Raw genomic sequence first — 16,830 nt, 5'->3', positions numbered from 1 at the left:
GGTTGGAAGGGACCTCTGGAAATCATCCAGTCCAACCCACCTGCTAAAGCAGGTTCACCAGAGCAGATCACACAGGAATGTGTCCAGGTAGGTTTGAATGTCTCCAGAGAAGGAGACTCCACAACCTCCCTGGGCAGCCTGGTCCAGGGCTCTGGCACCCTTATTCTGTGATTCTGTCTCCAGGGATGGGGTATCTACCACTTCTCTGGGCAACCTGTTCCAGTATCTTACCACCCTCATAGTAAAAGATGGGAAAAAGTAAAACATTTCTTCCTCATGTCCAGCCTGAATCTCCCCTACTTTAGTTTAAAACCACCACCCCTTGTCTTACCCACTAAATGGGAGCGTGCTAAGAAAAAGAGAGAATTTTGCAGCAACCTCAACTCAACTAACAGCACTGAAAGTATTTTTTTCAGGAAAATGACTTGGAGAAAAGATTGGTTTGCCACCCAGGATGGCATTCAAAGAGTAGTTGCAAGGAGCTACAAATCATCGGCATGCAGGGATTTGTATAAATACAAGATTAGGATATTGCTGCTACCCACCAAATACTGACAGAGTACCAGCAAGTTACCTCTAACAGCCAAATTATCACTTGTGGTAAGGATCAAAGGGCAGGAAAGAGCTTGATTGGTGCTCAGGAGAGTGTGGGGAAATGCCCCTGGTGACTGAGGGAGAGGAGGGGAGGAAGGCAGAATGCTGCTGTGATCTGTCACTGTTCCCACATCCTACTTGGGACAGAAAACCCCATCACTCCAAGCCAAGAGGAGCCGCAACAGCGTTTTTGTACAAAACTGCACTGTACTTGGAGAAGATGGGGCATAGGAATGAGCAAAGATCCCCCAAATGCCTGGTTTTCCAAGAGTTAAATGAGCCAACCTCCTGCAAAGACTGAGAGAAATGGATGGGTAATGGGTAAAGGTGCAAACAGCTCCATAGTACAGTACAGCTGGCAGGAACAAGCAAGGGAACAGGCTCAGGATTAATGATATCCACAGCTTTTTTATTGTTTTATTTGCTGCAATTCCCTGTATTCCTGGAATCACATTCACCTTCTGTTTTGTGGTTTCCTTGCAATGAGGTAGAAGTCGACATAGGTCTCTCTTGCTGTGTCCTGTCCCCCAAATACCCACCCCTGGCGCTGGGCAAGGGGGGCCTGAGTGTGGCACAAGAACAGGGGACATGGGGTCACAATCAAAATGAATGCAGAAGAGGGGTAAATGGAACCTTTTAAGTGCCTCTGATTTTCATTCCTGGCTAATTACTTAACAGGCCAACTACTTAGCATGACCATTGTCAGCTTTAAGTGTCCCCACATAAAAGCCAGCGCCCATGACTGTTGGCAAACAGGGCTGGAACATGAAAGGAGCACTGCGGCCTGAGCTGTTCAGAATACACATTTAGCACAAGACACTGGACATAATGACATCTGCATTTAAATCCATTATACTGATGCATGTGATTTTTCTTTTCCTGGTTAGCAAATGGCCTCATATTTTTCAAATTATCCTCTGAGGTTTTAAATGACAGGGTGAAGGATAATGAGCCAGACCCCAGGGTGGATGAAGCAGAAAAGGGGTCTCCTCTATCCACTGCTTTGTAATAATGAAATACAAGGCAGTGCATTGAGAGAGCCACCGAGCTCTGCTGACACCTCTGTCCTGTGTCCCAACCAGCATGGAGTCAGCCAGCTGAGAAGGACATGGGACACTCCTCTGCCCACCTCAGTCCTTTCTCTCAGGTCTGAGTGCATTTCCCACCCTGGGCAGGAGGAAGCACAGGGGAAGGTGACCGCACATCAAAGCCAAAATCCTTTTGCTTCATTCTGACTTCTCCCATGAAATCTGGTTTTACGCTTTATTTTCCTTCTTAATGGGAAAAATAATGTTTTTGCCAGTGGAGAGAAGAGTCGTTTGGGTTTGTTATTGTGCAGTTTTTCCCAGAGCCACATGTACTGGTATGTCTCTCACCCAGCTATGTCCTGTGCCTCTCTAGCCACCCCCCTGCCTACATCCTAGAGCAGCAGCACATCTGAGGAGTGAGGCTTAATAGGATAGTAACAAAAGAGCACTTTCCTGTGTCCTTGCCTGGTCTGGGCTCTCCAGATGGCAGAGGGACCCTTTGTCCTAGTCAGGGCTCCCATTTCAGTGACAGTTTTTTCTGGTAGGGGTACTACTCAAAAAGATGCTCTTCCTCAATGAAACTAAGTGTTGAAATCTTTCTGAGGTCTTCTAAAGTCCTTTCAATGTCATCTTTGAATTTTCTTGGAAGAAAACACCATAGCACCAGAATGGGAGTATCAGAGTGTTTCTTTTTGTTGAAAAAATGTGTTTGTTGTTGGATAAAAGCCGTTTGGACCAGCTGGTTCCCACCAGAGTAAAACATCTCAAGAACAAGGATGATAGTACTGCCCCAGACAGATCATACAATCATATTAGAATCATTAGAATCATTTTGGTTGGAAAAGACCCTCAATATCATCGAGTTCAGCCATAACCTAACTCTGGCACTAAACCATGTCCCTAAGAACTTCATCTGCGTGTCTTTTAAGCACCTCCAGGCATGGTGACTCAACCACTTCCCTGGGCAGCCTGTTCCAATGCCTGACAACCCTTCCCAGGAACAAATATTTCCTTATATCCAATCTAAACCTCCTCTGGTGCAACTTGAGGCCATTTCGTCTCATCCCATCACTTGCTACTTGGGAGAAGAGACCAATACCCTCCCTGCTATAACCTCCTTTCAGGCAGTTGTAGAGAGTGAGGAGGTCTCCCCTCAGCTCCTGTTCTCCAGGCTGAACAAACCCAGGTCTCTCAGCTGCTCCTCATCAGACTTGTGCTCCAGACCTTTCATCAGCTTTGTTAGATATAAAATCCATTTGCTGTCATCATGCTTTGAAATATCATTGTGTTGAGGACTACAGTGAAATACATTCACCATTTGACAGATTCTACTTGGAAATAAATGCACAAGCTTGTGATCTCAAATGCTAGGACAGTACATTTACAGAGTCAGGAACCTGAATGCTCAGAGCTTGGTCCCTGTTAGGTGACAGATGGCCATTTATATATATATATATATATAGTTTCTTTTGGTGTGTGGCAATGGGGAGCGCTGCTCTTTTCAGCTCTCACTGGCCACACAAGCCCACCAACAACTTAGGTGCTTTTGGAGGCCATTTCCCCAATAGTCCTGAGCCCTCCTATACCCACTGCAAGGATGAAGCACTGGTGACCAAGCATCTTCCCAACACTGCTAAATGTTCCCATCCACACGTACCTCACTGGGTTCGCATACAAGCCCGGCAGCAGCAGCCAGGGAATCTTCACCTTCTGAAGAACCAGTAATCAAACTGGTGAGTCCAATGCTCAGCGAGGCATTTCTTCCTGCTGCAAGTTGGAGGTGGGCATGTGTGTAATGGAAAGGAGGAATTACTTTAGTGACAGTTTCCCATCACCCAAGGATCAGGAGTTTCCACAGGTGTTTCTCACAGGCGTCGCTGTATAAACGTCTGTGCTTGGCTGGTTACGATGGGAACTGCCATTCATCACGATGTGAGGGGCCTTAAGCTGTCTCAGAGCAAGTTGTCAGTTAACCAACGCTTAATATAGAACAATCTGATCAGTAAGAGGCATGTCCTTGCAGCTAAGAAGCCTTAAACATTTCAGAAGCAGCAGCCTCTGAAGTCTTCCAAGCAATCTTCTGCAGTATTCATTATTATCTTCCTGCCGCCGAGAGGGAGCAGTCAAGATAGGCACTTTGTGTTCATTACACAGCGTAATATTCACTGGTCTATTTAATTAATGCTTAGAAAATGTACTTGATGAATCATAAGCTACTGGGGGTGGGGAGGGATGGGGAAGGCAGAAATAGATTAGCATTGGCTGATCTTTTAAACTTTTTCAAGAATTATTTCTGGTTTTTTACACTTAAAAAGTCCTGTGGGGCTGTTCCCCCTTCTTGCAAGCACCTAATTTCTCACAGCAGTGGTGTCTGGCTATCAAGGAACCCCTTGTAGGAGCTGCTTGAGGCAAAGCTGTTTGTTGGCTGTACTGCAAGAGACGTCGGTAGCTGAGCCGAGGTGTCAGACACACGGTGCTGCCTGTTTCTCCGTCCAGCCCATCCATTATTTCTTGGATATATCAGCTTCGCAGCGCATGGAGGAATGCTGCTCTCAGGGGAGTCCTCAGCAGAAACCTGAGAGTCGCCCCTTAAAACTGAGGATTTTGAATCACGCCGTAAGAAAGGGCTTATAAGCTTAACAGGCAAAGCAGACAAAGAGGGTCTGAGAAGGGAGGGGTATTTTCTAAACACAACAGCCCCAAGCAGCTAAACGTTTTCCTGAAGGTCACGAAGGAAACCTGTGTCCGAGGCAGGAATTTAGCCCAGATTATTTTGCTCGGTTCACTGCCTTAGCAGCTGGATGCTTCTTCCTGCCTCCTTAGTCACTGACTTTGGTCGTTGTAAAGTGTCTTTTCCTTCACCGTATTTGGAAAAGGTGGCAATGAGAGGAGATCTGACAGAGATTCACCATCAGTGCAAAAAATGTCTCTTTCCCTCCTCTTTCCGTCGTTGCAGCTCCGGCTGTGAATTCAGGGGACTCTGCTCCAGTTGGGGTTTTCTGAGCCTGCCACACAGCAAATCCCATCAGGGTTCTCTCTGTAAATTGTTTTAAGTAGCACCAATTTCCCGGTGCACACGCTTTTCATTTGTTCGTGTGCCTGTGTGAGAACCAGTAGCTCCCCAGCACAGTCTCCACTCTGGAGATCATGAGAATTGGGTCTTCTTTGTGCAGATGAAGTCTCTTGTGCAGGCTCTGTGCTCAGAGAGACTCAGTTTTGTATAGAAAATGGTCTGTGTACCTATGTAGAAAGCCTTGGGAAAATATCCTTGCAGACTTAAGAAATGCAATATTGCCCTCTAGTGATGGTGAGGGTGGTCTCGTTTGAACACTGATGAAACAAACAAACAAAAAAGGCATTTTTTCTGATCTTCTCTGAGATTCAAAAATGGAATAAATGTTCCTGCACTCTTCTGACCCTGGAAATAAAGATCTCACTGCCACAAGTCGGATAGCACTGGTAGTGGTGATATGCAGAGGAGGTTGTTCAAGAATCATAGAATGTGTAAAATTATAATTTTTATCCATGAATTTAGCAGATGGAAAGCCAGCTGCACTCAGAGAGCGTATCTAGTAAGAAGGTTCCTTTTTTAATGCAGCACCTTCTTTTGCATCTCTGAAGCCAAGTATATTTTTATTTGCAAAAAAAAAGAGAGAGAGGCAATTTCAAGAACAGGAGGTGAAACCCAATGGAAGCCAGAAGGGAAAAAAAAAGTTAAGGTTTTGTGCTTCATGATCCCGACATTCAAAATATTTTTTAATTTGGGTTTTATTTTTATTTCTTATATCGCAACTTTTCTGAAGTGGTAGAAGGAGGGATAACAGCAGCAGAACTTCAGCAGAAGAACAAGGAGAGCTCAAAATGTTTCTCTCACTCTAGTGAGCAAGTAGTTGGTTGTATCTGTCAAGAAATAAACTGCTTTGAAGGGTCTTCAGAAGACACTTAGGAGCACTGCAAAGCTCTGACCTTTACCCCTAAGAAAGTCACATTTAAGACCCTCAGTTCTGCAAACAGCTCAACATGGACAATCCCTCTGATGCTTGTGTAAAGCCCCAGGGGTGTCAGCAGGGTCAGGGAATAAGGTTTTCTGTAACTGGACTCTGCATCTCAACCCAGATTTCTATGGTATCTCATATTTTTTTAAGTTCCTGATGCAGACAGCATCTCCCTGGCACTTTCCCTATTCTAATTGCCTCTGACAAGGCACGATAGTACTGGAATTTATGTAAGGAACATTGCTGCCACTGTACTGCAGCTTAAAGATTACTATAAAACAGCACAGGCAGACAGATGTAATTTTTTTTTCCTTACTTAAAACACAAAGTAAATGCAAAATTCACCTTAATCATTCATAGAACCTGCACAGGAACACAGTGAACCTATGAGGAACACATAACATACTTATATATATATAACGATCAGTCATTAACTTTGACAGTATCCTGAGCTTTTATTCTCAAGAGGTCACAATGCAGAATTAAGGGCTGGAGTCCATTCAAGCCAGCGGCAACACTCTCATGGAGTTCAGTGCCAAAGGATCAAACCCTCAAAGCTCAGAATATGGAATTGATTCATAGATATCATGGGCTGACAACATAATTGCAAATATTTGGGGTAATCAGCCAATGCAAGAGAGAGGGTTTTTCTGACACTGAGGGTTTGGGCTGGTCGGCTTTCTACTGAGTTCTGAGAAGTCATCTCAGCACAAAAAAAAAACTAGATTATTGGCATATTGGCATCCCCAGTTATTCCCAGCATCACTAGTCATGGTACTGGTAAATTCTGCAAGATCCTTAACTATTGCTGGCTGCTTCTATGTGCTAGTTGCCTAAATACATAAAGAATCCTTTACAAAATTTGCCTTATGCAGAGCTGAAGTGGACAGGGAAGTAATCCAGACATGGATTTCTGTCAGTGAACATTTTACAAGAAGCAGATCAACAGCACAGAAATGGGCAGGTTAGGTAAAGGAGTGAAGGAAAAACGCCAAAATGTGACGGAGAAAGAAGGGGAGTTCACAAACAAACAGAATAAAGGATTTAAAAACAATACAAAGGAATTTTTTAGAAAAAAAATAATCCACTTGATGATCCAGTTCCTCTGATATGGCTGTGGTGGAGGTGACTGTTCACGTCCTGGAGCATGCACGAGTTTCTTTCATTACCCCAGTCTGTCATAAGCAAAGAAACTTTATTTTTAGTGTAGTCATCATGACTCAGTTGACCACATTTTTCACTTAATGAGTGCGCTTTCATGTTTTGCCCTGGTTCCCCCTTGTATCTCACCTCTCTTGCTTTCCCTTTCAGGTTCTACATCGAAAGCATCTCCTATCTAAAGGACAACGCCACCATTGAGCTATTTTTCTTGAACGCCAAGTCCTGCATCTACAAGGTGAGGATTCGGCGAGCTCTGGGTGGCACTGGGGTGGGCTGAGACAGCTGGGTCTGCATCTCCTGACTCAAAATATACATTGGTCACACCCCGACTTTGAGATATGACCTCCTCTTCCTCACACCCTCCCTCACTCCTCTGTCTCTAACCAGCCTGGCCAGCTTCCTCAGACAGAGGTTCTGTGGTAAAACACCCCTGGAAGTAACTCTTGTGGTTGGTAGGAGGGAATCTGCAGCTGCTAGAATGATTAACTGGTGTGTATTTAGAAGGAAACGTCTGGTTTTGTTTTAAAAAACCGCCGTTGGGGCGCGCTCTGGGCTGAGCGGGTGTCGTGAGCGGTTCCCGCCCGCAGAGGGCGGCGGTGACCGCGCGGGCTGCGGCGCGGGCGCCATCTTGTGGCCGAGGCGGGGGAGGGGAGGTGGATTTGTGAGAGAAAGTGCGTGTGTCTGTGAAATTGTACGTGTGTCTGTGAGATGTGCGTGTCTGAGTGTGCAAGGAAAGTGTGTCTGTGTGTGCAAGGAAAGTGTGGGTGCGTGAGGCTGAACCAGATTCGGGGTTGGCATGGAGGGCTGAGTATGTGAGGGGTGTGTGACTGTGAGAGTTTGTGCTAAGTGTCATGAGGATGGAGCCAGGCTCTTCTCGGTGACAGCCAACGGTAGGACAAGGGGCAATGGGTTCAAACTGGAACACAAAAGGTTCCACTTAAATATGAGAAGAAACTTCTTCTCAGTGAGGGTGACAGACACTGGAACAGGCTGCCCAGGGGGGTTGTGGGGTCTCCTTCTCTGCAGACATTCAAACCCGCCTGGACACCTTCCTGTGTAACCTCATCTGGGTGTTCTGCTCCATGGGGGAATTGCACTGGATGAGCTTTTGAGGTCCCTTCCAATCCCTGACATTCTGTGATTCTGTGTAAGTGCGTTAAGGATACATTTGACTACATGCTTGTGACAGTGCAACTGAGAGTCTGTGGGCCAGGGGGAGGGCAAACAAGGTTGTCTGTGCCTGTGTACTGACAACCACCTTGTACAAGCCACCACAAAGAAATGTTTTTGTGCCAGAAATAGCCCTGCCTGGTAGGCTATTGAGAACACCAGCCTGCTGCCCCTTGCAAGGCGCTCTGTGTGCCAGAGATAAGGGCGTCCTGGCACGGCCTCCATTCCCCGCCTGAGCGCCCAGGGCAGAGCTGTGCATCTGATCCCTCCCATGCCACAAGCCGACCAAACTGGTGAAAGAACCATAGAATGTCCTGAGTTGGAAGGGACCCACAAGAATTATCGAGTCCAACTCCTGTCCCTGCACAGGACAACCCCACAGTTCACACCATGTGTCTGAGGGTGTTGTCCAGTCTCTTCTTGAACACTGTCAGGCTTGGGGCCGTGACACCTCCCTGGCGAGCCTGTTCCAGTGTCCAGCACCCTCTGGGTGAAGAACTTTTTCCTAATGTCCAACCTAAACCTCCCCTGGCACATCTTCCTGCCATTCCCTCGGGTTCTGTCATCGGTCACCAGAGAGAAGAGCTCAGCACCTGCCCCTTCTCTTCCCCTTCTGATGAAGCTGTAGCCGCCATGAGGTTTTCCCTCAGTCTCCTCCAGGCTGAACAAACCGAGTGACTTTAGCCACTCCTCATACGGCTTCTTCTCCAAACCCTTCACCAACTTTGTAGCCATATTCTGGACACTCTCCAGTAGCTTTATATCTTTTTTAAGCTGTGGCACTCAGAACTGCACGCAGTGCTCCAGGTGAGGCCGCACCAATGCAGAGCAGAGCGGGACAAACACCTCCCTCGCCCGGCTAGCAATGCTGTGCTGGATGCACCCAGGACACAGTTGCCCTCTTGGCTGCCAGGCACACTGTTGGCTCATGGTCAACTTGCTGTCAACCAGCACCCCCAGAAAGGTCAGGATCCAGAAAATTATCCAGGACCTGAGGTGGCTGCATGTGGACTCAGCCAGGGATGGGCAGCTCCATGTGTGGGTCTGGGAGAGGTTTTTCAACAGCTGGGATTTCCTGGGAGGATCCCTCCTAGCCCCCCTGTGCTGGCAGAGGCCATTCCCAATGACTCACCTCCGGTTGTAGCAGAAGACAGCTGCAGCCAGGGAATGATGGTATAACAAATACCGCCAGCCCACAGCCCACAGCAGGTTTGTGACCTGCTAAACCAACTGCTTTACGCTGAACCTGGAGCCTTTCTTCTTGACATCTGCATGTCCTAAAATGTAGGGACTAACTTTGCATCTCCTAAAATGCAGGGTAGAAGCCAGAAAAAAATGTCTTTTTTCCAGTGCCCAGGGAAGAGGCAGGGCTGCTGAGCTGGGCAAGAGCTTTGCTCTTTGGCAAGGCTGCGGTTAGATGTGCTTAGTCAGCCCTCTCCAGCAACAAGCTCAGTGAGCATCACAGTTTTGTTCCCGGGGAAAAGTTCCTTTTTGGAGTATTGCCAGGAAAAGCTTACACTGTTGTTCTTTTTTTGGAGAAAGCTTAATAAGAAGAGGGGGGAAAAAAATGCCTACAGATCTAGGTTGGTCTATTTTAGTCTGACCTCTCCTGAAACCATTACTTTGCACATTCAGGCTGACTGTCGTCTTTATCCAAAAACAGCCCTGCTGGGTTCCAGTCTCCCATGCAGGCCCTTCCCTATTTGACTTCCAGCCACAGTAAGCCACGCTGTGCTATTAAAAAAGGAAGTGGATTTGAAAGTTGGGTGCAAAGTCTCTGCTAAGATGCAGGGCGAGCATCCGGTCAGCATGCCTGGAGGATTACCCTGGATGTGGAAAGGAGGATTCAGTGTCTAAGCAACACCAGGGCTTGCTGTCCCTGCAGCTAGCAGAGGGTGTTGCAAGCTCTCAAACCCTGAAGTCCTCCAAAAATGTATTGGTTGGACTTCTCATGGATGTCTTCAACCCAGGCTCCCTGGGGTAGGTGCTGAACTCCTTATCGATCAACGACAGAACCTGAGGCTGGAAGATGTGCCAGGGGAGGTTCAGGTTGGACATTAGGAAAAGGTTCTTCACCCAGAGGGTGCTGGACACTGGAACAGGCTCCCCAGGGAGGTGTCACGGCCCCAATCCTGACTGTTCGAGAAGAGACTGGACAACACTCTCAAACACAAGGTGTGAACTGTGGGGTTGTCCTTTGCAGGGACAGGAGCTGGACTCAATGATCTTTGTGGGTCCTTTCCAACTCAGGACATTCTATGAAAGGCTCCCCTGTAGCCTGGAAAGACCATACTGTGTATGGTATAAGTGTAGTTCATAATGGTATGGTAGCACCTCAGACCTTCCCCTGTTGATTATCCAGACACACACCCTCTGATGTCCCCATGCAGAAGGCTGCTCAAGTTGGGAAAGATGGAAACTGAGGCCTGATTACTTTGGGGCTGCTGGTCCCCAGAGGTTGTCAGCTGGCCCTGCACTCCTCTGGCTGTGCCCTCTGCTCCTCCTTGCCCACCCTGTTGTATAATGAGACATTCATGGACCCAGACACTCCAACCCTCGCACAGGAGCAGCAAAAAACTGTTGCCCAGAAAGGCCAAGCCACCAAATGAGACAGGGGATCAGGCACCACCCCTCAATCAGTCAGGCTGGTTAATTACTAGCATGTTCTGGCACAGGTGTAGGCCCTGTCCCAGGCACTGCTTGGACACTGTTCAGGGATGAGCACCTGTTCCCAAGTGGCTGAGGTAACCCTGTCTGGGACCGGGGGCGGGAGGAACAGCATTTAATTATGAGCTTTACTGTGCCACACATCCTTAGGGCCAGACAAGGCACTCTGGCCGCTTTACGTGCTAGCATCGACTTGCCATAACATCGACATCTGGTCACAGGGGCTGGTTTGTTTGTGTGGTGCCTGGTGCTTCAAGGAGAGAGAGAGATCTGGTTCTACTCTGCATACCCCTTGCTATGGGATATGCCTGACTGCTCCAGCCCGGCCCTGCCTGCAGCTGAATCCACATCTCGCACCAGCCGCTTCCCTTGGCACATGCACATCATTAGTGCAGGTGCCTGCATTAATCAGGCAGTTCAGCTGAACTGGGGAAGGTGTGTTTATTGCCCCTAGCATAGCTGGTCTTTACTCCCTGAGGAGTTGTTATGAAGTAGGTGAAGGAAGCGCTTATTTTAAAAAGCTGGCACTGGTGAAAGCCAAGGACACCTGGATCTCATCCTCTGTTTTGTTCCCTTTGTTTTTGATTTTGCCAGAGACAAGCCAACGCAGCAATTGTGGCTTGTAAATGAGGTGTGGCCATGACTTGGCTGGAGCATGGATCACAGCAGCCATCTATATTTAGATCCCTCGTTTCTTGCCAGATAAAGTAAAATATTAAAAACAGCAGCTTAAATAAATACAACAGAAAAGCCACCACAGGAGTCATCTGAACGGTCACCCGGTGTACGTGGCCGTGTACAAAGAAGACAACATAAGAGATCCAGTTGCAGAATTGAGGCCTAAACCGTATCAAAGTAAAAATCCATTCTCTTCCCAAAAGCTAACACTGGCAGGGACTGGAGACTTGGGGACAGCACACTTGGCCACCAGATTAATGCTCCTGCCTCCCATCCCAGGCACCTGTGATTTCAGGTCTGCATCCTGCACGTTCAGATGGAGCAGTGCCTGGACATTTTGGTCCTGTGACCACCATCTCAGGCACAGCAGAAAGACTCTGAGAGGATCTGATGGGACCATCCGTGTCCTTCATGTGACCATGATGTCCAAGCAAAACGCTCACAATTTCACCTGACCCTCCAGGATTGCATTCATTGGGGGCTGGATCCTATAGAACAGAGCAGTGAAGATCTTCCAAAAGATTTGATGTCACAGCTCATTCTTAAAGCACCCCCAGCCACAGTGCTCATGGGGATGAAGGAGCCAAAACCAGAGGTCCTGTCCTGTAAGAGGGAATATGGCTCTTTTTCCTGTGAGTTTACCCTGGGCAAGGGCCAGAGGAGTTCTGCAGAGGGTTTGACACAACGTCAGTGAAGACAAATTGTCTCATTTCCTTGCTTCTGTGAGGCAAGGACAAGGCTGTGTTCCCTTGAAGCGCAGGTGACTTTTGGGGGAGCAAAAACTTATTTTCCAGACTAAGTCACACAAGAAAATAAAAATCACCCTGATCCTTCCCCTTCCACATGTCTTCTCCTTCCTCCTCCCCAGAAATCCCTTCATGCCACATCCAGTTATGCTTCACTTACCAAGCCATTACACTGAATATTTGGCTTTCTCCACATCTGAGTGGGCAGGTTCTCCCTCACTTTGGTCTCCAAGAGCACAGGGAATGCTTTGAAGCCTTGCCAGGGGGAAAAAACTGCACCACACACTTCACCATGCAGCAGCCAGGAGGAGATGCACGTCCTTCTTACAGGATATCTGACTCAAGTCTCTTTTTCTTTCTTGCTTTCTTCACCTTTCTAGGAACTCATTGAGGTTGACAGTGAAGTGGTGTTTGAACTGGCTGCGTACATCTTGCAGGTAAGTGCCTGCCCTCTCACACTCTGTGCTTCCTTATGTTGCATTATATCTTTTGATTTGCCAAATCCAGAATGGCTGTATGGAAGAGCAGGGGTTCCCCAACTGCAAGAAAAAAGATGTCTTTACACAGTTTTTGTATTTATACAAATGCAAAATAGATACAGAAGGCTCTCAAGCCAGACCTCTCCGTGCATGGAGCAGATTCCACTCTCCGGCGTTTTACACACATAAATGCATATTATGTTTGCACTGACGCAAACGCATTGGTTCCCAAAGAGGAATATATCCAGGGTAGCAGAGGTGTTTTTTGTGAAAGATCTCTTTTTTAGGAGCATGACTGTGGGAACAGATCAGAGATCATTGTCAGATGATCCTTGTTCCCCTTTTGTACAGTGTAGTTTTAATTTTGTTTCCCATCAGCCATGCAACTATGGAGGAGCCATGTGAGCAGACAAGCCATCTTATTAGACTGCACTAATAAATAACAATGCTTTGCACTTCTATAGCACTTCCCATGTTAAAGAAGCCATTAATGCTTAGGGATTTGAATCTTCATTAAAATCATTTTATTTAACAAAAATGGAGCGAGAGAGCCAGGATGGGGGACTCAATTAAAAGCACATTATAGAAATTGCATATTGGCTATTGGGGGAATACACATCAAACAACAGGCTTATTGTGAGGAGCAGCAATAGGGTTATGAATCTATTGTCTGCTCATCCTAATGAATAACTACAGTGCCTAGTAATCGTGCAGCCAGATCCAGATCTGCCACTGTAACCTTTGTTGCTGTGATTGTTCCTCATCACAAACATAGGATGTTACGTGTATTCCTGTAGTAGTTTGATGTGTAACATAATGAAAACAGTCAAAACAAGCCACACCTCTGCTGTCTGCAACCAGAAATTACTACAACCCATGTGTGTGGCAGGATCCAAGCAAAACAAGAGGAATCATACAGCAATTTGTTCTACTTCTCACTGCAGCGTGTAGGTCAAAGAACTGAAGTATGGAGAATCTATCCTACGAAATGTTTTTTTTAAATTCAGTATGCTCCCCCTGCGTGGGCCAGGGCATATCCTTTGGGTTTTGCCCTTTGTTGAACTATGACCATGATATGTTCAAGGTCTCCTTCCTATGAACCAGAGGAGAGCTTGTCTGCCCTTCAGTTCACTCAGAGGGAAACAGGAGGATATAATATTATAGTACAGGACTGTCAGAACTCTAAATGATTTCCTCTGCAGCCTTATTTCAAATTGTTGTGTTACCAGAAGAAACTGAAGTACCATGAAAGCTCTGAACTTTACCCCAGCCTCAGAACTGAAGCACCACTGGACATAGGCTGACAGCTTTTGCAAGTGAATGGAAGGATGTAAAAACAAAAGATCTGGAGGCAAAGCTCAGTCCTCTTGGCAGTGGAAACTCCTTCACTGCACACATTGCATTCCTGCACTGTGCTTTCTGCATAGCTTACAACAAATGAGGTGCTGTAGTGTGCATCATATGAAATGTGTATTGCCTATGGAAAATTAAAAATGTGTGTTACATCTATTGAGGGGACTCACTAGATTTTGAGGGTTCGCCAGATATGCAATTAGGCTCACGTACTAACCTAACTGCTGGAGTGTAACATTACCCAGCCCTTTATCCAGCTGTGATGGTAATAAATAGAAATATCTCTAGATATATAAGTAAATATAAGCTAAATACTCCCCCAAACATCCAGCAAGGACTTAGAGAAACTTATGTCTTGCATGCCCCTGAAAGCTGACAGTGAACTAGCTTTTGGAAAGTCTAGTTACTAGAAAATAATGAGAATACTTGTAAAAAGAGTCAGGGAAGTTGCAATCTCTGAGGCTGCAAAGTCACTGAGATTTCAGAGATCTTGTAATAATGTAGCATCCACATTGACCCCAAAATTTACTTATTTACTACAGCTTCGTAGGTGTCCATTAACAGAATGAGGAATCATCTAGCCCTGTATTAGGCAAACCTTTTGATTTGTAATATGCCTATCATCTTACTGCATGGATCATGGCACTTGACATTAGATACTGGTTCCAAAAAATACATGAGGAATCAATTACAACAGGAAATTGCTGCTAAATGAATTTTGCAAATGGAAAACCTTGAACAGTCTTTTTTATACTATTTCTAATGATCTATTTTTAATTTTTCTCCCTCATTTTACAGGAGGCAAAGGGTGATTTTTCAAGGTAGGTGATCTTAAAAGTTGTTGTCATTGTGTGCTGTGAGAATTAATTTATTAAAATCACTGTGCGAGCAATGTGACTCAGTTGTAGCTGTGTAGCAGCAGAATGCATTTCTAACGTAGACATTGTGCTTGCTGAAATCATTTCTTCACAAAACACAGACATTGACCAGAGCATGCTTTGCACACAGCATTGTTTGTGACTTTGTTGTTGACAAATCTCTTTATATGCCCATGAAGTTCAGGAAATTGACTAGTTTTCGGAAGGAAATTACTAAGGAAATGACTCTACAATCACTGTTATATCACAGGCCGAGCCAGAGGGAACATTAAAATTCCATCACTAATTGGTATTTCAGCTCGAATTTGGACAGAGTTCTCAAAATCACAATTTAGGTAATTGATGAACTTCTCCTATCCCTTAAGCCAAATCTTCAGCGTTGCTGTAAGGAATCCAGAGAGGTGACTGTGCCTGGTGTTTCAAGTGTCTGTTAATGAAATGCCCAAGAATTTTCATTTAAGTTGACAGCATCTATCAGTTACACATTAGCAGCAACCAGAGGTCAGATGGTTGTTTGAAGTCTCATGTGAGGAACATGAAAGTTCTTCATCTGAAGCTCAGGAGAACCGTCTATGCTAAACAATTCACATATTCCATACGCTACTTTTGTTGACCTGAATGTGATTTCACCTGGAGGACCACAGTATCTGTTGAATTTACTTTCAGAGAAGAAAAAGTGTGAATGGGCAATGAGGCTGAATTGTGAGATGAGCTGAAGGGGTGTCTTAATTTTGTCAGCATTGAGATACACTGAGAGAAGACTGTAATGATATCCTGTGCACCCATAGGAGCCTGTGAATAACAGGCGGGTTCTGCCTTCTGGTGGACTGGGGCTTCTAGCCAGCTAAAATTGAGACAAACCAGTGAAAAGGGACAATGCATTGCAAATATTGCCTGTCCATTGTGGAATCTGATATGACATAAGGTAACACTTGCTAAAAGGAACTTTAAATTCTGCCTTATCATTTCTCAAAGCCTTAATCAACTTGCAAAATCCTAACATGCATTTGACCACAGAAACACAAGCCCAGTCTTGCTTCATTTGTCAGTTCCACCCGATTTGGAATAACTCAGCTATCAGCAGTGTTTATTTAGAGGGTACTGGAGTGCATGTGGCTCTTTTCAGTCTGGTTTTCCATGCGCTGCCAAGTGCTCAGCCCAGAAGAGCTGGACCAAGCAGAGTTTTGCCATTCGAACCTGTGATAAACCATACCATCCAGTGGTTTTGCTATGAAGCACAATATTTAAAGTTTCTCGTTATGAAAACACACCCAGAAATGCACATTCAGACTATGAAACACAGAACAGAAAGGTATCAGATGGCTTGGGGTAATAGGACTGAAAGCATTTTATCTTCACATATCTGTTTCCAGACCAGAAGTAGAAACAGACAGTAGAAGGCATCCAGCTGCTACAAGCTGTTTGATGTCCCTTGTAAAAGGAATGGTTGTGTTTATCACAGTGTGTTTCTCTGAGAGAAACACAGAGATATGAGGAATCTTCTCTGAGAGCAGAGAAAATCCCTCATCACCTGGTGTTAAATGCTTCCTCCACATCAATGTGGCAATCATCACCATCCTCATTAAAACAGCTCTTACTCCTTCCCACCTGTAGGTCACCATGATGTGAAGCAGAAGGGAAATTCTTATATCTGAGTCAGGCAGAGAAGTGGTGTTGTGGTAACAACTTGCTGACACTGCTAGGGATCTTAATTTATAAATGGGCTTTGGTGGCATAGCAATCTGCCTTATTAATGGAGTTTAAAGCCTATTCCTGGAGGAAGGCAGAAGAATCCTACCCTGACTGGTCTAGGAGAAGACTTAGCATCTCCAGGGATGTCTGTCCAGCAGCTCCCCTCTAATGTGCACTGACAAGGGTTGATGTGCTGGGTGAAATCCAGGTGCTACTGAAGTCAACATGTGGTCATTGTGGTCAAGCTTTTGCCTGCTGAGATTTGTGGTCATCCATATCAGCAGTGGAAAATCTGGGAGGCAAATCAAGCCTGGGGCCAGCCAGAGGAACTGCAGATGGAGACAAATGTTCTGATTTCTCTTATGGCTGAAGTTAGCTTTGTGTTTGAA

General features: G+C 45.8%; 1 protein-coding gene across 3 annotated transcripts in view; it reads left to right on the top strand.

Annotated features, from left to right (window-relative positions):
• The window catches only part of FRMD4A (FERM domain containing 4A), a gene marked incomplete at both ends in the record, with an annotated part of 384,638 nt that overhangs the window by 299,980 nt on the left and 67,828 nt on the right, over window positions 1–16,830 (top strand). For all 3 annotated transcript variants that reach the window (XM_080354261.1, XM_080354260.1, XM_080354259.1), the window contains 3 exons: window positions 6,929–7,013; window positions 12,420–12,476; window positions 14,670–14,692. In XM_080354261.1, the coding sequence (XP_080210387.1) occupies window positions 6,929–7,013; window positions 12,420–12,476; window positions 14,670–14,692 (165 nt within the window). The remainder of the gene's footprint in view (window positions 1–6,928; window positions 7,014–12,419; window positions 12,477–14,669; window positions 14,693–16,830) is intronic.

This window comes from Nesoenas mayeri (genome assembly GCF_963082525.1).
Source record: "Nesoenas mayeri genome assembly, chromosome: 1".
Classification (NCBI taxonomy): Eukaryota; Metazoa; Chordata; class Aves; order Columbiformes; family Columbidae; genus Nesoenas; species Nesoenas mayeri.
Note: the sequence above shows the minus strand (reverse complement) of the source record. Positions and strands in the feature narration are given on the sequence as shown.